Source organism: Saccostrea echinata, unplaced genomic scaffold (assembly GCF_033153115.1).
Source record: "Saccostrea echinata isolate AGI-Se365-2 ecotype Australia unplaced genomic scaffold, CSIRO_AGI_Sech_v1 ptg000051l, whole genome shotgun sequence".
Taxonomy (NCBI): domain Eukaryota; kingdom Metazoa; phylum Mollusca; class Bivalvia; order Ostreida; family Ostreidae; genus Saccostrea; species Saccostrea echinata.
Genome location: NW_026889800.1, coordinates 3,742,469 through 3,768,689, shown reverse-complemented (window position 1 = coordinate 3,768,689; position 26,221 = coordinate 3,742,469). Strand labels below are relative to the sequence as shown.

Here is a 26,221-nt window from a genome sequence, read left to right as displayed (position 1 = left end):
TTAGTTGTTGGTCATGAATAAAGAATCAATCTTATTGGAAGAAAGTTTTATGCGAAAGCAATTTATTTTGCGTACAATCGCCCGTACTCAAAAAATATATTTGCACCATTATGGAGATCCTGTGGAATTGTAACCCTCTCCTGAAAACATCAGATATAAATATCGGAGAGGGCTACATTATTGAAGCTAGTCCTATATATATTCAAAAGTCTTTCCATTAACCCTACTGCTATAGAAGTTATGTGAAATTTGTTAAATATAAGTGTATTTTTTAAGTTAAAATAAGTTAATATAAGAAAGCAATTAGACAGGTATAAATGTTTCAAATTAAAGATATCTGTACATGCTTGTGTACAACCTAGTAAGGGTACGCAAATCGTGACAGCGACAATATGTACGTGTGTAATTTTGCATCTTGCGACAATATATACCGCTAGACGACAATATGTGCACTTAGGGTAGGTTCATTATGTCGCCGGTGATAATTTGAATAGGTTGACAATATGTACCGTCACAATCGCGCTGCATGAAATCGCATACGAGACACGTCTGTGTGATTACACACCAATTACATTCACAAAAGTACAAAAAGAAATCCTTTACCAACCATATCTGTGGGGCGACAATATGAACAGTGAGGGTAGACACTTGATGTCACTGACGACAATATGTACATGTGAAACCTTTTAGTCGGCGACAATATGTACCAATGGACGACAATATGTACCCTAAGGGTTGGTACATATTTGTCGCCGACAACAATATGCACAGAACGACACTATGGACCGTCACAGACGTCTGGAAACACCAGAGATGGGATCAGATGCCGAGGAGAAGTAAATATCCCCTGTCACACCCACTGTGAGCCCTATGAACTGATCAGGTATACGGAGTACTCCACAGTCAAAGTTAATGTAAAAATAATGATCTAACAATTGGTCAATAAATGCTTGATTCACAGAGGGCATTATAAAGAAGCCACAGAAAAATCGTCCAGAGCAATACCAAAACCATACAATCATTACATAAAACATTACTGCGCTGCTTTGATATTAATTAATAAAAATAGATAGTGTGTAGAAAACAATGGGGACTTGGGAAATAAACTGAGAATCAGCAACAATGTATGATCAATATGCTTTATATATGACGTGTCCTCACTCTCCTCTTTATACTGATGTAAAAACTAAAACAAACAGTAGTCAGACAAAAATATTCATTTTACAACATATGTTTAAACTGAAGTAAATATTACTACGATCAATAAATAATGAATGCATAATAAATAACGAGTACACAACCTTCATGCTTTGACACTTTTTTTTCAAATTATAAAGTACATACACTGTATATCCTTACAGTATCACGCAAAAGGGGAAATAAAATTCCTTTTGTCTTATAAATTATGCTTTTGTGACAATTATTCCATTGTAAAATTTTTACATTGCATAAACATTGTTAAGTATAAATTTGCACTTGATCATATATAAAATATACCCTTTAAAAATTACATTGTAGCACCTTCTGACTAGATATCGTAAAAATGCAACGTTAAATGTTAAAACCTGCAATATGTTTTATTCCTAAACTGACTTGAGCATCCCATGCAAAAAAAATGAATACAAAACTTTTCTACAGCTAACTGGCAAGACATTGCAAACAAAAATAGTGTTTGTGACTTCATCTATCAAAACTAACCAATAATACCCGTCATTATTATTATTAATTATAGCTAATTGTATCAAATTCTCCCTTTAGGGATAGATGATACATACACACAATTTTTTTTCAAAACTTTCATGAAATAACAATCTAATCAATGGTTATATAAATAAAATGAATTCGGAGCTAGGCCCACTTTATGCACAAAACGGCCCTGTAGATATCCCAATTTATTGACTTATACTCTATATCCTGTTCCATCCATCAATAAAAGTTTAAAAGTTTGGGCGTTTTTTACAGAAATCTACAGAATATGAATAAAATGACGCAACTTATGAACTCATAATGCATTATTGACTAGACAGAGAAATGCGTCAATTTTTTTTTTTTTTTTTTATAGATATGCAGTCACCAAGGGTCTAAAATGATATTTAATGCACTGTCAACTAAAACTAAGCAGTTTCACTTTTTCAGAAATTCACAGGGTCAAAAAAGCCCTATATGAACCTTTTTCCACAAAAGTTTCCTTTTTTATTCAATGTTTCTAAACAATGTCCAATAAAGTGATAAAAAATATATAGATTTATGAGGGTGATAACAAATGGAAGAAGTTTTAACATCACAGAATTTCTAAAATTTCTAAATATATAGAGAGTTTATAAATGCATTATTTAAAATCAAATTAAGTCCAAAACTTAATACCTATCCATGTATCCAACTTTTTGTTTTGTAGCATGTGTTCTTAATTTTTAAATTTGACTTGAATTCTTACAACTTTGTGTGTAGACCTTGAACAACGCTTGGATTGTAAAATTCTTTAGTGGGAAGAACCCATGAGCTGTCGTCTGCTAACTTTTTCCCGCGCTTATCATTTGCCACGTTGTCGTCCTCTTCTGTTGAGTCTTTGTCCTTTGGAGAAATTAAATTCTGCTTCACTGAATTCTCGCCCTTGATGATGTCTTTGTCTTTCATTGGATTTTCTGTGTACCCTATGCCTTTACATACATCCCGTTTCAATGCCTTCTCCCACTGAAAAAAAGGTTAATATATTGGCAAGACAAAGATAATTGAGAATTATAGACTGTAGTAGTTATTAACATAAATAAGATCAACATGGTAACATAAATACTACAACCGGTGCCACTAACTAGCTTTTCCTCAAACCCAAGTTTTTATATTTTATTTTATTTTATCTTATTTTTTTTTAATTTTCAAGAGATACGAGGCTTGCCTATTGTCTCTTGAAAATAAAGGAATGAGAATTTGATTAAAAAGGATACTAAGAAATACTTATATGGGATTAACATCCCAGTTCTTTCCAAAACATGTGCTTATAAAAAAAGTTGCTATCGACGGAGATTTTAAAGAAATGCCGTCATTTAATCAAAGGTTTCAAACATAAGTTATTCTCCGGTATATGTACATGTATCTTGTTTTTCTCTGGTATATGTATAGTCATGCATATTGTTTTTATCTGATATATGTACATGTATTTTTAAATCTTAGTAAAATCATGAGTCATAATGTACAATGAAAAGGGATTAATATAAATAATAATAAAAATAATTAATGAATACATGTATACATGTATTATAAATTGAATACCTTAACGTAATATTGTCCAGACTTTCTTCGGAGGTTCATACAGCGATTCTTGCTTTTTATTTTCAGTACCCCGATCAAGGCACATACGACAAAAATAGAGACGGGTAAAAACACTGCTATACAAAGTCCAAAATTAGTATACAGTAATGGTGTATACGGTGTCGACGGCTTCTCTCTTGACGTCATTTCCGTATTATTCGATGTCTTATTCAAAAACGTGGCATGGAATTCTTTTATCTAGCAAGAAACAAAAATTGTTATAGAAAATGTGAGTTATTTTAAAAAAAAAATAAATAAAAACTGATAATACATTTCATCGTTATATTTATAATTATTATTTTTAACTTTATTCTAAAATAAAACAACACTGTTAAAAAAGCAAGTGAATACAATTAAATATATTTTATGTAACATGGTTGTATGCCAACATGTTTGGTGAATCAATAAATGAATTGATTTGAAAATATATGTGAAGAGCAACTATATCTGAGTAAATTAACACTAAACTACATTCTCTATTACATTGTTTGAAAAAAAGCTAGAAATGTTACAGTTGTTAAGAATTAAAATTGACGTCAAATCCGTTCCTTCTTTTTAATATTTAGGAAATACTCTTTCAACAAGGATCATTTAAACTTATAGGAAGAGTTTTATGGTGTCCCGTAGTCATTAATAATACAATTGAAGTTCTTGCATTGAATCTGTTGTTTTCATGATCATTTCAAGTATTATTTTCCTGTTTTAATGCATGTGCAATGTCAGTCAAACGAATCAATTAATATTTTCGTACAAAAGGAAGTAGTAACAGGGGTGTTCAATTACTGAGGAAAATCAATTATTCTTTAATAATTATGCTTTTTGACTCAAAATAAAATAATTCAGGTTTTATGCCTCCGTAATCGTAAGATTCACGAGCACATAGTTTTGGTTTGTCCTCCGTCTCTCTGTCTGTTAATCTGTTTGTTGTCCGGAAAAACTTTAACCTTGCCCGTAACATATAAATTGAAGGTGCTAGGGTTTTCGTACTTTACATGTGCATTCTTGTGACAAGACCTTTCTTTAGGTATAAACGATTTTTTTACCTTTTGACCTTGACCTCAGAGTTTGACCAACTTCTGAAAAACATTAACCTTAGACATAACTTTTGAACATTTGGTGCTAGGGCTTTCATATATAAGATGTGTATTTTTTGTGACAAGACCCTTCTTTTGGTACCAATATTTTGATCTACTGACACTGACCTTTGAGTTTGACCTACATTTGTAAAAACTTTAACCTTGCCTTGAACTTAGTGTTTTGGCTTTCATATTTCACTTATGTATTTCTTGTGATTAGACCTTTTCTTTCATACCAATATTTTTTAATTAATGATCTTGACCTTGGAGTACGGCATACTTTTAAAAATACTTTAATCTTCGCCTTGAGAATATACTAGTAATCTGTCGTTGACAAAGCAAAGCGTATTCTTTTAATTAGAATTTGGTAAGGTTGAAAACATTTTTATTCTTTATGGTAAAACTTCAGATTACAGTATTTCATCTTTGAAATACGGTACCAGTTTAAATAAAATATTTGAGTTTATGCATTTCAAAATCATCTTCAAACTTTGTCGATGTAAAAACTTTTAATTCGTGCTTCGTCATCACACATGTAGGTTGGTAGCCTTAAACTCAAACAGCAGAATATGAATTTTACATAATTACTTAATTATACTGGCTATAGTATGCTTAATAGTGAAAGTCTGAATTGTTGAAAATGCACATTTTTGGAATATTAGGTCATATACATGTATATAAGATTATACGAAGAAAGACAATTAAGCAAATCAAAATTAAAGTAAAATGGTAAATAAACTTACACAAAAAAGAAAATAAGAAATGAAAAAATAAGTTGTTACAATGGGAAAGAGTGATGGTGTTTTTCCCCTTTGTTTGTTAGTTAGGTTAATCAGAAGATATTATGGAATCTCAAAGAAATCAACGAACTCTTACCAATACACTCGCGCAGCTGTAGAAAAATTACGTATAAAAATTAAAAATTAACATATGCACACAATACTATATCTTATTGTACGGAAAGGAAAAGTGCCGGGAAGGGGGTGGGGGGAGGGGGTGGTTATAAATATCGCATTTTTTGAAGTCAGGAAATTGTCTTTGATGTATATTCATCAAAACTAGGGTAGGTAGTTTATATCTCTAATGACTTGGGGTTTTAGGTAAGAAGCAATGGTTTAAGCAATAAACAAAGACAAGAATATTACAAAAATGTGCCATACCTCTTCTTGTATGTAATGGACAACGGTGGAGTTCTGAAGAAGTGTTGACAACACTTTATCTGGTAAGTACAGAACTAGAATAAGATACAAGAATGGCTAGTTAATGATAACCTCAATTTGTAAAATTGTAGGACCGTATTTTATTGAGAATGCACATTTGAAGTATGTTCGTCAAATCTATAATATATTTGTCCACATAAAATTTTGAGACAATTTTATCATTCCAAGCCAGTATCTAACTTTTAGTAAATTTAAATACTTTAAAGTTTATACTTACCAGTATTAAATATATCCTCTGCAAACACTGTGATGTAGTAATTTGATTGGTTATGGATTCCCCGCCCAAAGTGCACGTGCGATGACGTGTAGGTTTTAAAGGTTTCCCTGTGGTATCTGGTTTTCCAAGAGAAAATTCCCTCAATGTAAACACCGTAGTTGTCTACATAGTAGATATTCAGCAGGGACGCAAAGATTACTTGTAATTTCTTTCTAAAGGCGGTGAAATTAACATTCTGCAATAGTTATGAAAAGTGAAATCATACGCATCTATTGACTCATGCATTTTACACTATATAAAACCATTGGCTTTTAAGTAAGGTATCGATGTATCTAGATATTTGAACTCAAAATTCTTTCTTTTGTGAATAGTCTGTAGATGTTTGGAAGGTTATAAAGAGCAAATTATATTCTCTTCGTTAGAATTTGGTATGGTTGATAAAAGTATTGTTGGTAATCATGGTAGAAGTTACTTTATAAATCATAAACATCTGCATACCTGTAGATACGAAGCTTCAAATTTAAAAGCTAGAGTAACGCCACAATACGATTCTTCAAAAACTGGTTGTTCGTTTTGATTTTCATGGAATCCACTATTGTGTGCTGTTTTAGAGGTTGTCTCCCTTGATTCAGACATTGTCGTAGTAGGCTGAGATAATGTTGACAAATCTAAGGTTCTTTGTGTCTTTAAGTCATAAACAGAAAATGTGGACATATTAAGGTTTTCTGACGTAGACGCAGTGTTATCTACTGTGTGAGATGTGTTATTTATGGTTGTTTGATCAGTTTCTTTAATGTTTGCTCTATTGTCCTCTTTTGTCGTCATGGCAGTTATCAATGTAGTAAACACACTGCTGGTGATATCTGCACTAGGTGTTGTTCTTTCTGGAAGGCTTTGGCTTTGATATGTAGTTGTCACCTGTTCTGAACTAGTTTCTATGCTTGTCGTTGCTGTTGGGATTTTTCTGGTAGTTGTTTTGTGAGTGAAATAGTGAGTTTGCCTTATTGTATCAAAAGTATGCACGATTCTTCTTCTAAGGGTGTTCACTGTAATAACATCACGCAGTGTCAATCATTAATGCTACACTTTTTTGGATAATTATTGAAAATGTAAATGACTGACAATAAATTAAATAAAACCTGTTGACAAAATAAATATATGGAATTAAACTCACAATCCAAAGTCATTGGACAACTTTGAGATAAAGGCACACAACCATTTGGACATTGTCGTTCATTGGAGGAACATCTGTTATCTGAAATGTACATTGTCTCTTCTTATTCTTATGTCAAAAAATGTCACATGTAACAAAAAGTACATTTGAAATATTATAACAGCCAATCACTTAAATGTACGGATGCTATAGATAGTAAGCAAAACTATTTACATTTAAAACACAGGTAAAAGATAGACTCAATATGTATAAAGATAATTATGATTTCCTTATGCATTATTATGTTAACTTTCCTGCTTTGTAGGAAAAAATTTTACCTCTTATTAAAGATGATGGAAAAATATCTTCGTTGAAGACGATAGGTATAAATATTTCCATTTTAACGAAGATAATATACAATTGTTATCCTCAGTTGTATATTGTTAGTTTTAGATATTTAATTTTTGATGCACATGTTTGACCTTTATTGAAGATTGTAAATTTCCATAGTGGAAGGATGATGGTACGTTGGTTGAAAGAGTTAACCTTTTGTTGTATATGGCATGTGTATTTCCGTTGTGATAGGTGTGTGATAGGTCGGGTTAAGCAGTTTACCATTTGTTGTAGATGGTATGTAAATTTCCACTGTGGTAGGTGTCTGAAAGTTTAGGTTAGTGGTAGATGGTATACTTTTTGTTGTAGGTATTATCCAAATATCAGTACCACTTGATAGGTAATGTTAGATGGTTTACCTTTTGTTGTACATGTGGTATGTAAATCTCCTTTGTGGAAGGTGGAAGATAGGTAGCGTACAGCTGTTTACCTTTTGTTGTAGATTGTATGTACATTGTAAGTCTCTGTTGTGGTAGGTGGTTAGTATGTAGGGTAAGGTAATATATTTTTTGCTGTATCTGATAATGTAAATCTTTGTTGTGGTAAGTGTCTGATGGGTAGGGTTAAGTGATTTATCTTCTGCCGTTGATGGAATCTCAATCTCCATTATGATAGGTGCTTGATATGTGAAGTTATTTACCTTTTGCTGCAGATGATAAATAGGTCTCCGTTGTTGTGTACCTTCTGCTGTAGATGGTGTATAAGTCTCAATAACTGGGTTAGGTTTTAAACGTCTGCAGTAAATGGTATGCTAATCTCTATCACGGTAGGTGCTTAATATGTAAAATTAATATGTGGTTTACCTTTTTTGTGGATGGTATAAAGGACTCCATTCTTTTCGGTACTTGATGGGAGGAGTTTGATGGTTATTTTTTGTTATAAATGGTATGCAAGTCTCCGTTGTGTTAGGTGCGTGATAGGTTAGGTTAGATAGTGTACCTTTTGTTGTTGATGGTATATGTATATTAGTCTCTGTTGTGTTATATGCTTCATACGTCAAGTTATAAAGTGGTTTACCGTTTGTTGTAGATGATGTGTAAGTCTCCGTAGTGGTAGATTCTTGATATGTTAAGTAAGATGGTTTACCTATTGTTGTAGATGGTATATAAGTCTCCGTTGTCGTAGATGCTTACAAGGTAAGATTGGATGCTTTATCTTTTGTTGTAGATGGTATATATATCTCTGTTGTGGTAGATGCTTGATATGTTAAGTTAGGTGGTGTACCTTTTGTTGTAGATGGTATATAAGCCATCGTTACGGTAGATGCTTGATATGTTAAGTTAGGTGGTTTACCTTTTGTTGTAGATGGTATATAAGCCATCGTTATGGTAGATGCTTGATATGTTAAGTTAGGTGGTGTACCTTTTGTTGTATATGGTATATAAGTTTGTTGTAGATGCTTGCTATGTTAATTTCGGTGGTTTTTGTTGTAGATGATATATTATTCCCGTTGTGGTAGATGATTGATTTGTTAACTCAGGAGATTTACCTTTTGCTGTAGATGGTATATAAGTCATCGTTGTGGTAGATGATTGATAAGTTAGGGTTTACCTTTTGCTGTAGATGGTATATACGTTGTGGTAGATGTTGGATAAGTAGGGTTCGGTAATTCAGAAGAAGGTTCTCCAGTTTTTGCTGTAAAGACGTGCATCTTCATTTGATTTTCCTCACCTGTAAACAGATAGAATTTTCAAAATGGAATTTTAGTTGTCTGAAAGGCTTTTTTGATATGGACCATTCCTCTTCATGAGCACACCGTAGGTAGAAAATTTCTTAGATATTTGTATATTTATGTATTATTCTTTTATGAAAAACTTCGGAGATGAAAAATCGTTATCATTTTATAATGTTGGCATGCTAAGAGAACAATTTCACCAACAAAATTACATGTATTTACTTAAATTTTAGAATTCAGGATTTTCAAAACTAACTTTACCGATATTTCTTATAGGCAAATTTAATGAATGAGGTATAACTATTCAATAGTAATATGTAATAGACGTATAATCATAGTTTTCAGAAGTAAAAATCAATATATATTTACAAAATATATAACTAACACTGCGATGTTGCACGAAAAGTTTCTAGCAAAACGACACACAAAAAGATATTTATTTCAGCATTAAATAATATATGATCTCTAATCAAGTTCATCTATTATAATATACCCTAAAGACATTTATCTTTAAATCATCTTATCAAGATTATTTTTTAGCATCCAAGTAAACAGGGTCACCTACTGACTACACAGTATCCAACGTCACACCTGTCGGGTGGGCTCAGTCTGTACACATAAAACATGCCACAGTTGTGGACCACCGCCGGCTGCCTCAAAACACAGCAGTCCCATTTCCTGAGGATTGTATAGGAGCCACAGACAGACACACTGATGGAGTGGTTCACTGTAGGAAGTTGTTGGTCGTGAAGATCCAGTCTGAGGGGTATAACTGTCCCACACGCTTTATTCTGAATGAAAAGATGTATGTTGAACTTCGAATTCGTGATTGTAGATGCTAACATTGGTTATGCTTATACACTGTGAATGTATGTCACAAAGCATGTATTTCTAATATATACGGCGTTATCAGCCTTTATTATAATAGCAATCTATTTAAATCCATTTTGAGAAGAATCTAACAATGACATATTAAAACTGAATTGGAAAATAAAGTTCATATTTGGAAAAAATTGCCAGATATCCTGGAGAAACTGCCTCTATTCAGCTGTGATTCTGGGTCTTAAAACACTGACATATACTAAACATGAGAAAGCGAGCAATAACTGTTTATGTTAGTCACCCTTCGCAGCAAGGCCAAGTACAAATAGTTTCTATATAGTTAGTCTGCCTTCGTACATTCATGCAGTGAAAACAATATATGAGCGAAAACAACAGTTATTGAGCAAAATCTCATTTGTCAATAGACTTTCCTACAGAAGAGATTATTGACAAGTAAACAAAAATTACTAATTGAAAGGAACGGATTCTTTTAATTTAGAATTGAGGAATAAGACAATTGAAGGAGGAAGCTGCTTAGACACTCTGTTTACACATGACCGGAAGTGACTGCGCGGGCCGAGTAGACTGATAAGTGGCGGCCATTATGACTTCAATTTTCTGAGGAAGGAGTGTCGAACTTTCAATGACAATTCTTTTTTTCGTTTTTTTTTTTTTTTTTTTTTTTTTTTTCAAATTTGGTTAATCTTGTTTCCGCATGGAGAACAAGATAATGTCCCTTTTCCATCAACACATTATTTTTTTTCTTAGGTAGTTTCGAAAGCAACCCAAGTCATGCCATTCATTAGCACACTATTATTATAAGGCTTACGATATTTCTTTTCCCTTTTTCACTCATGTAAAAAAAATATTATGCATGGACATGTTAACATGCCTAGGTTTCCAGATTTTACATTACCTTAATGCACAAGCTTGGTAGCTGGGCGGTTTTCCCATTGATTAAAAACCTATACCATCCCTCTTTTAATTTCTGGTCACAGTTATTTGATTCTTTGCTGCCAATTTCTCGCCAGTTCTCATTTAGAACCGTGTGTACTTTATCACTACAAACGTCAAGATCTGTAAAAATGAACACCAGTAAGACTTTTCAGTTATTTAAAGATCTGCTTTGTTCTAAAATCAAAGTTTTCAACACAAGTTTAGTAAAAAAAAAAAAAATCTTTAATCAATTTCTCTCCTTAACCCGTGAGTATCAGAATGTGTCCTAAAAAGTTTTAACAAAATAAAATGAGTGTTTTTCATAAACTGAAAACAGGTAATGACTTTATACACTTTTCACTAAAAATACCTGTTGCAGATTTGATTAGATGTTCCTGACGTAGATAGACAGTAATTGTAGATAATTCAAGCCTGTTAGAGTGATTATAATAAAGGCTTTTTTAAAACATCATTTTTTTTTTTGGACGCCCAAAATTCCTAACAAATCGACGTGGAAATTACTTGGTGGATTTTGCAAGTATTTCGACAGAAAAACAAATTCTAAGGCATTTTGACAACTCAGACTTTACATTTCTGTTTTAAAAGTAACGAAACAAATTAACTTTGACATTATTTATTTACAAGTAGCTCACTGTTTTATAAGCAGTGTTACAAGAAAACATGTGTAAATGAAGATTTTGAAAATAGATATCTTAAAGAAAAAGAAATCGAAAATTACAAATAGAACACCAAATAAAAATGACGATTCAGTAAAAAGGAACCCAGTAAAAACCGTACACGAACTGACCACCTGACGTCGACTTTGTAGATTAAAGCATGAAACTCTAGGGAAATTAAACATTTATATATACAGGTTTTCCCACACTTTCACTTCCTCGCGCTTTATTTTGATGAATGTGTTAATCAGTTATGTGTCAGGACTAAAATGAAACAAACATAGGACAGGAATTACCGCTATATTTGGGAGAACTGACTTCTGGTTTGACATTTGAGTTGCTCCCGATACCTGTAAACATAAATACAAATTTGTCAGCTGGTCCAACAACATACATAATAATAAAAACTGCATATGAATCTTTTTTTAAAATGACAGTTAGATATTTTGGAATTTCAATTGCGTCCAAACTTTTCAAAGGTAGCCGAAAGGTAAATTATTTGTAATACTGGGAAACCCAAATAAAGGGAAACCATAAAATGATCTCATAGCTCGCGTAGTTTTGAAAGTGTTACAACTAAAAGAATTTAGAGACAAGTTATGAAAAAAACATTTTAACATAAACAATCTCTTATAGGAGTTTTTTGTGGGTTATTTTTTTCATTATCTTGTCAGATAAAACCGCGTCAACTTGCAGGGTGACTAAACTTCGTCCCAGGAAAAGAGAGAGAGAGAGAAAAAGAGAGAGATAGAGATGGGGAGGGGGGAAAACCAGTTAAAATATGGTCTTACTATGGGAGTTACCATAAAAAATATACATCAATTTCCTTTAGTATCTTTAACAACACCAGTTTCTGTGCTATATACACTTGAATTACAATGTAATTGACACGTACAGTATAATTTGTCTGACCTCTCGTCAAAGAGGTGTCCCATAATTCACTTTATCCCCGAGTTGGGTGAAGTATTCACACTTAAATCTAAAGTGATTTATGTGACTTTTCAGAATTAATCTTATTGAACTATATACTGGCCAAAATGTAACATTCTTGTCTTCATCATAAGTTATGTAAAACATATGGTATATGAAATGCATATTTAATTCAAAAAATACTTTTAAAGCCATATCAATTTAACCTCGGCAATGCTGACACTTAAAAGGATTGTTTTTCGAAATTTTCTTTAGGAAAAATCATCTCTCTCTCTTTCTCTCTCTACAAGCATTTTCATCAAACACTTTATATTTTTTTTTCAGTCTCATGACTCAATCAATTCTGGTCGTAATGAATCAATCTTTTCGTATTAGGAAATTGATAGAATCTGAACCGTGTAAATGATTGTCTTGATATTTTGAATAAATCTAGTAAGTATGGAATAAGGAAGAATATAGTAAGCCATAATTGGGACATGCCAGATGAGAGAAGATGAAATCAGAGATGATCATTACGATGATCGTTAACGATAACTACCTTTGACAAGAGGCCATAGGATCAATCTTCCCCCTTGTAGGAAATAATTAATTGAAACTGTTCCTAAGAGGTGAATTTAATCCTACTTTCCTCATTGTGGTTTAATGGGCATCAGAATACACAAGCATTGTTTCTTAGTTTACAGAGGTTTTGAGTACCTTATCCAGAGTTGTTTCACTGCCTACAGACGTCATGTAATCCAAATATAAACAAATAAGCTAGAATTTGATTAGGATTCACTGTATATCATTTTAATTTTTTTAATGCCTTTTCTTTGAGCCATTTTGAAACCCAACAAATTCTACTCATAGTTTTTTTAGCAGACGACAGTTGATAAAATGTAAAAAGTGTGTTCTATCAATATGCAAATAACATTACCTTGATTTATTGCTTAAAAAACGAAACAATGCAAATATGCAATTACATGTACAGAGGCAGTGAGACAAAACACACAGGTATGGTAAAACAAATTAATGGATGTATATAATATGTACTTACCCTTTATAAATAATATCACAGTCAAGATGTAAAGATCTCGGACGGTCTGCATGATATGATTTGGAGAACCCGAAAAAATCGAAAGTTTTTTTTTTGGTGAATTCCCTTTCAGACGACATTCAATTGTTCTGTCATTCCGACATTGTGATGCCCAGAGCCCGCGTTCAGGCTACAGATTATCTCCGGTTTGAAACAAAAAACCAATTAAAAAATCCCTTCCACCAGCATGATAAGGCCACACTGTCGTCCGCTAAGTTACGTATTACTGAAAACACTTCGTTTATAATTGAATCCAATTTCTGACATTTACTACAAAACATACTCATAATTCAAGTATATATATAGGTGAGCTTTACAAGAACGGAAATATTTAGATTCTCTTCAAAACTTGACACAAAATTAAGTAGTTGTGAATGAAGGGAGGAAACAGATCCGGTCCACCAACGCTCAGGACTAAAATTAACCCGCCGTCACTGAAGTCCGCAGGAAGTCATTAAGATTTATAAGAATTTTGTTGACAAAATGAAATCAAGATTTGACACAGCCGGTGATCGACATTTCTTAAGGCGGTGTAGGAAGTTTGCAATCGATTTAAATGTTTAGTTTTATTTTCTTCTTTCTAAATTGATTTTTCTTAAAACAAGAATTTCCATTGCCCTGGATACAGAAATATGCCTTTGAAATGCCTGTTTGCTGTACACTTGCATCGACGCTACAATTTCGATTTGTTGAATTAAAGGTCCTTTATCAATCGCGAAAAAAGTGCCAGATTTTGTGGTCTGTCGTAAAGCTGTCGGCAATCAAGTTTATAGAGCTAATTAAAACAAATTGAAAGAATTGTATTCAATTTGATATTTGTTGTGACGCCATTTTACTCATTTTGTGGTTCATATTTATCCAACGATGTAGTTTTACTTGTAAGTACTCATATTATTAGTATCAAGGAGAAATGAACAGCTAAATTTCGAAGAAATCAAATTGATCATACTTCATTCTTTTATTTAAGGAAATCAATTCTTTAAGCTTGCAAAAATATTACTGAATTACTGAGAAAACTCGATTTAAGTGACGATTCATTAATAATAATAAATAAAAATAAAAAATAAATAATAGAAAGTAACAAGATTTTTATATTTGAAATTGAAAATCATATTATTAATTGAATTCTAGAGGTATAGTGAAAAACAAAATTATCGATCGAGGGGAAAAGGACATGCCAAATTGGCGACAAAATAAATTCTCAAAACAAGCGTTTTTCTTTTAATTGCAGGAATGGTCAACATCCAGTCTACAACTTTATGTAATTATTTTAAATAAAAGTATATATTTACCAAGATGAAGCTGTTTTCAAAGGCGGGAATCATCAATTTCTAGAATCTCCTTACGATAATGAGGACGCCCACTATACATAGTCATCGTATGTTTGTCTGTTGTTCTCCGTTTAACAGTAGTTGTATATTTGCATTAATAATGTTGTGTCAAAACGAGATTAATAGACAAACATGCACTCATGGTTAAAAAGAGAAAAAACTGCTTCTTCTTACATTCTCTTTCTCTGTTGTAACCAAGGTCTGTGGCATGTTGAATTTTGGACACTGTGCTCGAACACGTTGAATTGTCAGGCATCGATTCAAAATATTCTTTACTTACATGGACGTGCTCATATTGTTAATTACTTTTGAAACCTTTGTAAATAGTGTACGTGTACCATCGAGGATAAAGGGGAGAAAGAGTACATGTAATCTCGTATTTTTATGATGTCATTCTTACAATGTTAGCTCCACCTCTCATGCATACCTAATGTTTAATCAAAGGCAGGTAAGTGTAAATTCTCCATGTTTGGAAAGCAATAAGGACAAGAAACATGGAGGTATTTTATTGATTCTGAGTCTAATATCATTTAATCATTTAAATTTGGAGCCAAATTGACAGAATTCTTTTGTAAATATACCAAAATGAAATAAGGTAAAGATTTAAAAGCAACAGAAGCGACGAAAAAAAGACCAAAAAACCCAGCATTTAGTACAGTTATCTTATCCTTTATGTTTTCAGTTGACACTTAGCACGGAATGTTATCTTGTAAAGATAACAGCTAATATCGCGAAACTTGATTTTTCGAAAAATCATATACATCCTCTACTGAATTGATTGATTTAAATGATTTTTAAACATTTTGCACCATTTTCCTAAACCTCTGTACGAACACAAATGACATATAATTATCTATTTATTGGAAAACATTTATTATACCTTTATTAACAATTTTTAAGTTTTATTGTATGTTTTATATTCTTATTGTAAAAACAGCACATCTGCTTTGTTCAATTCTATTAAAACATTTAGTTATGTATACTGACTATCACAAAACAACAATAAGAAAACGGTGTCTGTCGATCTGTTATTGTTAAGTCTTGTCTGTTTTTGTTCTTAATTTGTTAATGCCAAAGATATATCAGAATATAAAATTGAAAAAAAATTTATCTAAGAAATACTGTTGTACTTTACTTATGATGGTACTGTAGTAGCATATTTTAGTACAGTCTATGGAAATCGTTTAAAATGAATGAACTGTTACCTAGTAAGTTAATAGTTTAAGACTAAAACAAACTTAACTTTCAACATATAAAAAAATGAATATATAATATATATAATTATACAATGTAGTCACTTTCTGTATGAATGGGTTATCTAATCACTGGTCGGGTGTGTATTTTTTAAACGTCATTTTCTACTTGTATAAGTACTTACTGCCATGACAATTCTTTGTCATAATAACGCCTACTGTGACTCAAAAGAGAACTTTTTCGTCATAGTAACAAGTAACACCTATTGTGATGTGATTTAAGAGAAAAAGAAAGAGGGGGAGGTTTTTGACATTCAGCTTAGGGGGTTAACGCTATAAAGAGATCAAGCCATGTTAACCTGGCAAAAAGTGTCATATTGTAAATTCTGAAATCCGCTTTTTAATTTTAACATTGGTGAGAAATTTAATTACTCGGTTATGGAAATAATATAATAATAAGTTCCCTTGATAATTATATATTTTTAGCTCACTTGAGCTGAAAGCTCAAGTGAACTTTTCTGATCACATTTTGTCCTTCGTTCGTCTGTAAACTTTTCACATTTTCGACTTCCCTTCCAGAACCACTGGACCAATTTCGACAAAACTTTCCACAAAGCATCCTTGGGTAAAGGGGATTCAAATATGTTCAAAAATGTGTCACGCCCTTTTTTAAGGGGAGATAATTCAGAAATAGTTAAAATTTGGTGATATCTTTTTAAAATCTTCTTCTCAAGAACCACTGGGTCAAAAAAGTTGAAAATTATGTGAAACTTTCTTTACATAGTGCAGAAATCATGACCACCGGGGTAGGGTGGAGCCACAATGAGGGATCAAAGTTTCACATTGAAATATATATGAAAAAATCTTTAAAATCTTCTTCTCAAGAACAGCAAGGCCGTGTTTAATCATTTTAACATGGAAGGATCCTTAGGTAGTTAAGATTCAAGTTTGTTCAAATCATGACTCCCGGGTGTTGGCTGGGACCACATCGGGGGATCAAAGTTTTATATAGGAATTTATAGGAGAAAAATAAGATATGTTTGTAAAACACTAATGCCCCTGTATGACAACTTATAGCAAAGGTTAAACTTTCTCAAATGCAAATAAAATTTGTTGTTACCCAAAGTAAGGTTTCATCTCGAGAAAAATACTTGTGAAATACCAAAGCCCTAGCAGCAACCATTGAATAGAAATGGAAAAGGTTAAAGTTTTTTAAAAGCAAGTCAAACATCAAGGTCGAATGGTCAAAATTAATGGTGCCCAAGGAAAAGCTTTCTCACAAGAAATACACATGTAAAATATGAAAGCAGTAGCACGAATCGTTTAAAAGTTTTGGTCAAGGTTAAAGTTTTTTTCAAAAAGAGGCCAAACTCCCAAGCTCAATGGATTACAATTGTTGGTATCCAAAGAAAGGTCTTGTCACAAGGTATGAACATGTTAAGTATGAAAGCCTTAGATCCAACTGTTCAAATGTTATGGCCAAAGGTAAATTTTTTCCAGGGTAGGTCAAACTCCAAGGTCATGGCCAAAGACTCAAAGTTGTTGTCCAAATGAAGGTCTTGTCACAAGGATTAGATATGTGAAGTATGAAACCCCTAGCACCAACCGTTAAAAAGTTATGGCCAAGGTTAAAGTTTTCCAAAAGTAAGTCAAACCCCAAGGTCAAGGTCAAAGGGCCAAAAGTGTTGCTATCCAAAGGAAAGTCTTCTCATAAGGATTACATATGTGAAGTATGAAATCCCTAGCACTTACCGTTCAAAAGTTATAGCCAAGGTTAAAGTCAAATTATGAAAAACTGGGTTAAACTCCAAGATCAAAAGGTCAGATATGGTGGTATCCAAAGAAAGGTCACAAGGAATACACATGTGAAATATGAAAGCCATAGCTCCAACCAATCAAAAGTTAAGGGAAATGTTAAAGTTTTTGCGGACAAACAGACGAACAGACGGACGGACAGGGAAAAACTATATAATTATTCGATACGGGGGCATAAAAATGTTTTAAAATCTTCTTCTCATAAACAGCTAAGGCATGTTTAATCATATTGGTATGAAAGCATCATCAGGTAGTGTAGATTCAGATTTGTTCAAGCATGTCCCCAGGAGTTTGGATGAAATATATGGAGATAACCATCAGTATTCAAGCTCAAAAGTCAATTAAACAATACAAAATAGGAGCAGAGCAAACACGGACCTCCAAAACATGAGAGGTGGGATCAGGTGCCATGGAGGAGTGAGCATCCCCTGCCGACCGGTCACACCCGCCGTGTGCTCCTTGTCATGATCGGGAAAAACCCGTCGACAATTCAGTGTGTAAATAATGGCCTAACAATTAGTATGAAATACGTCAGTCAGCATTTGACTCAATGATAAATTGTAGGGCATTGTATCGATCATAGAACTTACGAGGGACAACAATAAGGTATCAAAGTATAAAATAAAAATAAAAGGAAAAAATCTAGAAAAATCTTTTCATCAAGGACAGCAAAGCCATGATTAACTATAGTAATATGGAAGCATCCGCAGGTAGTGAAGATTCAAGCTTTTCAAATCATGACCCCCGGAGGTAGGGAGGGGCCACAATGGGGGGATAAAAGTTTTATGAAGAAATATATAGGAAAAAATCTTCTTCTCCAGAACAGCAAAGCCATGATTAGTCATATTTATATGGAAGCAACCCCAGTTAGTGTAGATTCAAGTTTGTTTTAAATATGTCTCTCCGGATGGTAGTGTGAGGCCACATTGGGGTATCAAAGATTTACATAGGAATACATAGGAAAAATCTTTAAAAATCTTCTTCTCAAGAACAACAAAGCTTTAATTGGTCAAATTTATATGGAAGCATCCTCAGGTAGTTTAGAGTCAAGTTTGTTCACATTATGATCCTTGGGGTTGGGTTGGGCAACAATGTACGTTAAAGTTTATACATAGGAATGTAAGGGAAATATCAATTTTTTTCTCTCTCAAGAACAGCAAAACCATGATAATTCATATTTATTGAGAACTATCCTTAGGTGTGATTCATGTCCCTGGGGTTAGGTACAAGACCTCGATAGAAGATCAAATGTCGGGGCCACATATATTTAAACTTTTCAATACTTAACCTTGTTTCTGTTTTTTTCGGTCCTACAATAAACTCACGATGTCTCTTGATTCACTACTACCTTATGAAAATAAACAGTTAGGTCTTAATCATTCGCACCAAACTTTACTCTGTCCCTTTAAGAGTTTTAAATGATCTATTTAAAAAGGTCAAGGAAAATCCATGTTTGGATTATTTGACATCAGAATACAGGCTCAGATATTGCAAATCATAGGCTCTTTAAAACCACCACTTTTTACGGAAGAAAATACTGCTCAAGCAACGCGTTTGTTACTTAAGCTTCAGTTTGCCAAGAAAGGAATTGACGCAGTAAATATTAGTAATATTCCAAATCACAAAAAGATTCAGTCTTTTATTCCATCATATTTCAAAATGAAGTCCGTACATGTACCTTGTATTTCTTATAAATTAATATACATCGATAATTGCTTCCAAACTTTTTTATTACAAAAAACTACAATGCCAATGTATCGAACATATGAAACATAATCCTCCAACATGTTCATATTCTTCTTCACCTTACAACTAAAGTCCTGCTGGACAAGTAATTAATGAAGACGTAAATAGAGATAATGATGAGAACCATAAGTTAGTACAAAACACATAAAATCTGTTTTAACTCATTTCTTATTAAGTACATTATAAAAAAAAAAATAATATCACTATAATGTAAATAATCAATGATATTTCTAAGAAAATTGACAAGTTGTTATATGTTTTACGCCATATTTCGTAAAAAAAAAATTTAGAGAATCCTATGCATAGGTTATTAGAGAGCCTGCATTTTAGAATGTGTTTAAATGCCATCTACATGCAATATGGCAGTCTGTAATTAAATGCAAAGTAAACTTTTATCTATTTTTAGTAAAGACCTGTAGACCTTTCAGTCATTCTACAAAAACATGACCAATTAAGAATTTTTTATGTCGCTTACAAATTTACCGTTGTAATATCTTAACTATAAATTCAAAGGTCGATTTTAACTCTAAGACTTCGCATACACACATGGTTCTGTAAATATTTACCGATATATATGCAGTTAAAGTTTTGATATGAACATAATGTAATGTTGAAAAACGTATTTCACTGCAAATCTAAATGTCGCTTCATTTATTTACAAATTTCAAGATGAAATTTTCAGCCGTAAAATCGTTCCGAATAGATTGCAATGAATGTCTTTTATCCTATATAAAAAGAAATCAACCCACTTCTCGTAGAGAGATGCATGGATCTCTTTTCATGCAAAATCATAAGCATGTCGCTTAAAATCGATTAACTTCCGTAACGATTTTGTTTTAAATTTCACGCATAGAATGCAGATTTCAAAAAGAACTGAAACTTATCTGAAAGTGACCACGGAATCTTTTATCATCGATTCTAGATGCTAGTCAGCTATTTTAGACGATTACATTTTCGATGTAACAAAATGAATTAGAAAAAAACAGTTGTCTCTCTTAAAAATTTAACTTCCGTAACGGTAATTCAGGAAAGTTTTTGCATTAAAGGTATAATTTTTTAATTATTTTGGGAGCGAAATGCTTCACACTTTTGTTAAATATCCTAAAACAAACCTTGATTTTAACTATTGCCGAGAATTTTAACTTTTATTGCTGGGAATTAACTTCTGTAACGATTAACTTCCGTAAAGATATTTTCCCCGAAAATTTAATTTAAATTCGAATTCATGCGAGACTTCATGAATTATACTTTAGCGTTCTTTACTGAACGTCAGAAACGAAAAATTGGTCAAATTCAGCTTTATTTAAAAAATAATAAGGCTTGATCGAGCATTAACTTCCGTAACATTACTTTAAAATCAATGGTATCTTGAAATTGTTGTAAAAAGTTAACGATACCAGATTTGTGGACATTTTTTTGTTTTCAAGTTCACTGATATGTCCTTTAGAGAATTATGATGTTCATTTTGCTATTTGAAACAATTATTTTTTCATGTTTTATACTCTGAATTGGTCCATTTATGACTGCTTTACGATAAATTTCTATCGTAAGAGAAATCTTATGAGTTTATTCCTTTTCACAAAAAATCTTACCTTTGAAAATCTGTCGTAACTTTACGAGAGCCCCAACTCTCTCGTGAGTATTTTAGAACCGATTGTATTATAAAAATATAACCGCAAAAAAACAAAATATACGTTTAAATGAACTTTTTAAAGCAACCCACAATAACATCTTATACATTTTTTTTCAATTATTATCGAAAATTTTAATGAAATATACTACAAAATATTTACTATGGCAGTTTAAGTTAACTTGTAGGTCAGACTTGTGATTGTGACGTAAATTTTCAAACTTCCTTTGTTCACAATCGATTGCTTTCGATATTTAATGTCAATACTGTTTGTTTTGTGTTGAAAACTTATCTTAATTTTTATTTTCATCGACTTTCTTAAGGATTATATAAATCATTTTGAGATCGTTGCTAGAGAAGAAGTCTGTCGTAAGTAAAATCTTAAGTTTAATCTGCTACGAATGCGTTCGTGAAAAGCACTTAAGATTTCTCGTAAGAGATTATTTAGTTAAAATATTACGCAAAAACTTAAGATTTTTTTTTTTTTTTTTTTGAAAAGGGCTACTGATATTGGGACATATTCATAAGATGTCACCATTCTTTACACACAATAAAGGTCAAGGTCATATTTAGATGTCAAATATTGTGACGTCGTCTACTGATTCTTTTAATTTTTTGGCATTGATTTTTTTTTAAAAAATCACCAAAATATCCAAAACTGTCGGTTCAATGTTCTTCATTTTGACACATTTAAATCTGGGTTCCATTTCAATCATTCTGTTGATTTTTTGTAAAAATTGATTTATACATTTTCTCTTAGAAGAACCTAACGTTTAGCAAAGTTACATGTGAATTTTTAATTCCTGGACTATGTATGTTCTATTTTTTCATCACATTTTATTCAAATATCCTAGTATCGATATAATTTACTGAAATTTGGTACCAGAAAGGTTGTATATATAAAATGCATCAGACAAATTTGCAATAGATTGATCGGTATTTAAAAAAAAATGCATATTCGAAAGTGGAATGTCCGATTTCACAATCTTCTTACAAGGAGGCTGATAGGCAATATTTCAAACAATGTGGGCAAAAAAAGTTCGGTTGAATTTCTTTCAAATTATATATAAAGAGAGATTTTGTATCCTACAACAAAATTCAGTTTCAAAGAAATTAAATTTGAGGGAAAATTTGGCCTACCTATTGTGTACTACCAGGTGATTGGCCAAACGTGAAAAAGTTCTAAGACCTTGACACTTTGTCAGAATGAATTAAAAGTACCCAGATGGATGTTGAAGTCTCTCATTCAGCGACTTATGGGGCAATATGAAAACCAGCTACCCTTCTGTCTTCAATACTTCAGAAGTGAAAAAAGAATGATAGATTATGTACACGATCAATATGTACTGATTCCAGCTGACGAAGTAGGTAACGACATGATATCATATACCTAGTAGTGTATCAGCCCTGATGCAGGCTTTTTGGACTAGCTGAGACAATGTCTGAGAACTAGAGCTGTCTCGCCCTCAGGGCTGAGATATCCCTGTCTCAGCTCGTTGTCATAGGGCTGTCTTGCCCTCAAAATTTAATCCAATATTTATGTATAATTTGTGTAAATTAAAAGTAAAATTCATATTTAAGTGTTAAAGAAAATATTTTGTATACTAAAATTAGATCTGAATCTTAAACAATTACTTATGCTAGAATATCGAGAAAACTGTTTTTAAGAAGTGTGTCAAATGATGGTTTTTGTGAGAGGTAACTCTTGTTTACTTCGAACAATAACACATGACATAGACGTTTATTTGCTTTGACAGTGAGACAATACCAAGGTTTCTCTTAATGTGTCATTTTTAGTGAAATGTATGTGTATATATCTTAAGCAAAACAAATATTCATAGATCTCAGACCCGCAATTTGTAACGTGATCCGAGGTGAAAGTTGAGTTATCTTAAGTATGGGAAATTAATATTTGTTCTTTTATTGCCTTTGGTTTTAGATGTATATAATATAAAATACATCACACCATCGTTTTTATCTCGTCCCTGGTATCATCCCTCCGGGCTTGGACCTATACCAACCGCTCGGGCTGATACGAGGGCCGAGATCAAAACAACAGAGTGATATTCTATAGCCTGTATGTCCTTGTTTTTTTTTCATTGCAATTTATGCAAATAGACTATTTCACATACAATCCCCTAGCATGACTCTGTTAGAGGACATATAGATTCACAAAGACTATCTTAATTTTATCCATATTAATCACTTGTGCCAGTCTAATGCATGTATATATACACGATTTATAAGTTTTGACTCTCTGTACTGAATTGTAATGGGGTGCATTTTACATTTTGTTATTGTTTGAATACGTTGTATATCAGATAGGAAAAAAGAAGAATATCAGTATTATAAAGCAATTTTTACCATCATAATAGCACATTGAAGCTTAAAACAACAATTCAGACATCTTAATTCAACATCAACATGAGACAATTTCTACATGTCATGTGGAAGGAAAGTTGAGTTGTTACACTTTCCCCATCATGTCAGCTCAAGTTTGCAGTGACTTGACGTCATATGCTATTATGATGTCATATCTAGGTAGTTCATAGAAGTTACTACAGTTGTAACAGTTATATTATATATTTTACGGACAGCCTTATCCTAGCCGCGAACTGTTGGAATTCAGAAATTTCGAATTCATCCGAATAATTGGACTATATTGTTTTACCATAGTATATCACAGATCATAGAGTTAACATTTCTTGTCTCATAGACAAACCTTTTCATAAAAACAGCAGTGCGTTTGAGAGCATTTTTATCTTTGCTATTCAAAAGCTCATCAATACAAATTGATACATCTTTTCTTAAGGATGGACATTATTGAAACAAAAAAAATCCTTCTCAAGTCACCCACCATTGGATAGTAAAAAAGAAAATGTATTTCATTTTCAATTTGTCTCAGGTTGCAAAGTTGACATTATCTATCTACACTATCATTTCCCTTCAATGCATAGTTTGTGTAAAGAACACCTAAAAGAACCTAATACCTGTTTGAAGGGTAAGCTTAGAGAAGAGAGGTTAGTCTCACATGCAAGTTGTTTTTGAACGTAACATAGAAAGCACATTTTGGCGAATTTGTTAACTGTAAATTCCATTCCTGTAGGGCACAGTCTAATATCCTTTGGATTAATACTAACAGAAAGGCCTTTCCTTCTCCAGGTCCACTACTAAGCCAAACATCCCAAAAGCCGTAGTGATTTAAGACTGATTCCAGTTTAGATATCCATTTTGGTATTGAACGACTACTACACAAATCCAAATTATAAAGCATCTCAAAACAGTGTCTTGGATATCTTCAAGTTTCCATTTCTTGTATTTTCAACCAGTATTTCACTGCTTTCATCGTGTATGTAAAGTAAAGAGGAATCTTCTACATTCTCCTCTAGCCATTATATTAATGGCTTTTCTGTTTATTCCCAATATCCACTTACAAAAGTCGTTCTGTACAGCTTCAGTCTCTTCGACGGAATCAGTTCCCCAGACTTCTGCTCCGTATGTTAGAATAGGAACAATAATACTATTACATTATGTAAAAACACACAGAAGACTCACAATTATTCAGGATTTTCAAGGACTGTTTTATCTTTTTTAACGCTTTTCGTGCCTGTAATGCCAGTGACTTCTAGAATTGGGTTCATTTCAGTCTACAGGAAAATGTGATACCAAAATACTTGTACTAAGACTCCACGTGCACATCAATAGGTTTCCATTGAACGTCCATTTTTCTGTACCTGCAACTACTCCACCGCTCTTGAAAACCAATACTTTTGATTTATCCATATTTACTGTTAGGTTCCATTTCAAACAAAACTTTTGTAGTATATTTAGTTTCTTGTGTAATCCATTGAAAGTATCTGATATCGAAGACTTGCACCCTGTTGACCTTCGGGTTTTAGCGTGTATCCGTATCTTCGAAACTGAAAAAGGCCTATTTGGAGCCTCCAAGATCCAATCTAAATTATGGTTAATGCAATTTCTGGACTGTATATTTTTTTTTAAACAGATAAGGCCTAATTTTTCTGTCGGTATTAGGGCTCAAAAATTTTTTCCCACCTTTCTTCTTTGCCCGACCCCAAAAGTGGTTTAAAATTTAATGCAAAAAGTAAAATTTAATGCAAAAAGATAGTCGAAGATGTTGAGTTGAAGATCATGGTAAGAGTTTTCTTCATCTCATGAAGATGTTTTTGAATACATTTTGCTTCAAGGGAATATTAAAACAGGTCGGCTAATAAAGAAGTACACATAGTGCTCATCGATATTCTAATAGATTGGAGGACCTGGTCTCCAAAGACTACATTGTAATGTCAATGAGGAATTCTTGCATCTTCTTAGTATCAACTTCAGTATTTTCATGTAGAATCATATAATCGTAATAAATTTAAACAAAATTTGTAGATGACTTATAACAAGATTTGAAAATTTACGAGTTCTATTGTTTACTGAGGAAGCAGTTGTTTATGATGTCAGAAATCCTGCCCTTTAGTTTATTGTGAGGAATGAATATATAAAGTGTAGAAAAGGTATAAAAATTCTTATCAATGTCAAACAATTCACTTATGAAAACAAAACAATTAAGAAACACAGAGGACTGACCCATGATGATTCTTGGATTATACAATATTATTCTGTTGTTGTACAAGTCATATCTCAAGCCAACCCCTAAGCACATCTATCCAAAAAAGTGTTTGCTATTTTCTTACATAATTGAGCAGTAGAGTCTGGACCCATTAATCAAAGATTTTTAATATCTGTATATAGTTGTGCTTGAAGTAATTTTACTCACTTGGAATATGAATGATTTAATTTTCTTATCCAACTTAAATTTAATCCTATCATAAACTCAGAGTAATCTAATTTTTTAAGGCCACCATCTCTGTAGTTTTGAATGATATCATTTCTTCACACTTTATACATTTTACTTTTCCACAGAAATACAAATATTAAAAAGGCTTTGGAAAAAAAATGTAATATCAACTTATATGTCAGTAGTTCTAATATTTAAGGTATTCAGATAATGCTTTTG

General features: G+C 32.4%; 1 protein-coding gene across 2 annotated transcripts; it reads right to left on the bottom strand.

The window, feature by feature from the left end:
- Nucleotides 1-1,202: 1,202 nt before the first annotated feature.
- Nucleotides 1,203-13,982, bottom strand: LOC133203439 (uncharacterized). Of its 2 annotated transcripts, none has more exons than XM_061339219.1 (11): nt 13,442-13,982; nt 11,772-11,825; nt 10,779-10,939; nt 9,606-9,831; nt 8,917-9,036; nt 6,994-7,074; nt 6,318-6,865; nt 5,820-6,054; nt 5,543-5,616; nt 3,268-3,504; nt 1,203-2,691 (listed from the first exon to the last, which is right to left on the bottom strand). In XM_061339219.1, exons 1-11 carry the CDS (start codon nt 13,491-13,493, stop codon nt 2,431-2,433), a joined length of 2,049 nt encoding a protein of 682 aa, XP_061195203.1. In that variant the 5' UTR covers nt 13,494-13,982; the 3' UTR covers nt 1,203-2,430. The 2 variants fall into 2 exon arrangements, with proteins under 2 accessions (XP_061195203.1, XP_061195204.1); XM_061339220.1 differs by having other exon boundaries at nt 5,543-5,601.
- Nucleotides 13,983-26,221: the final 12,239 nt, after the last annotated feature.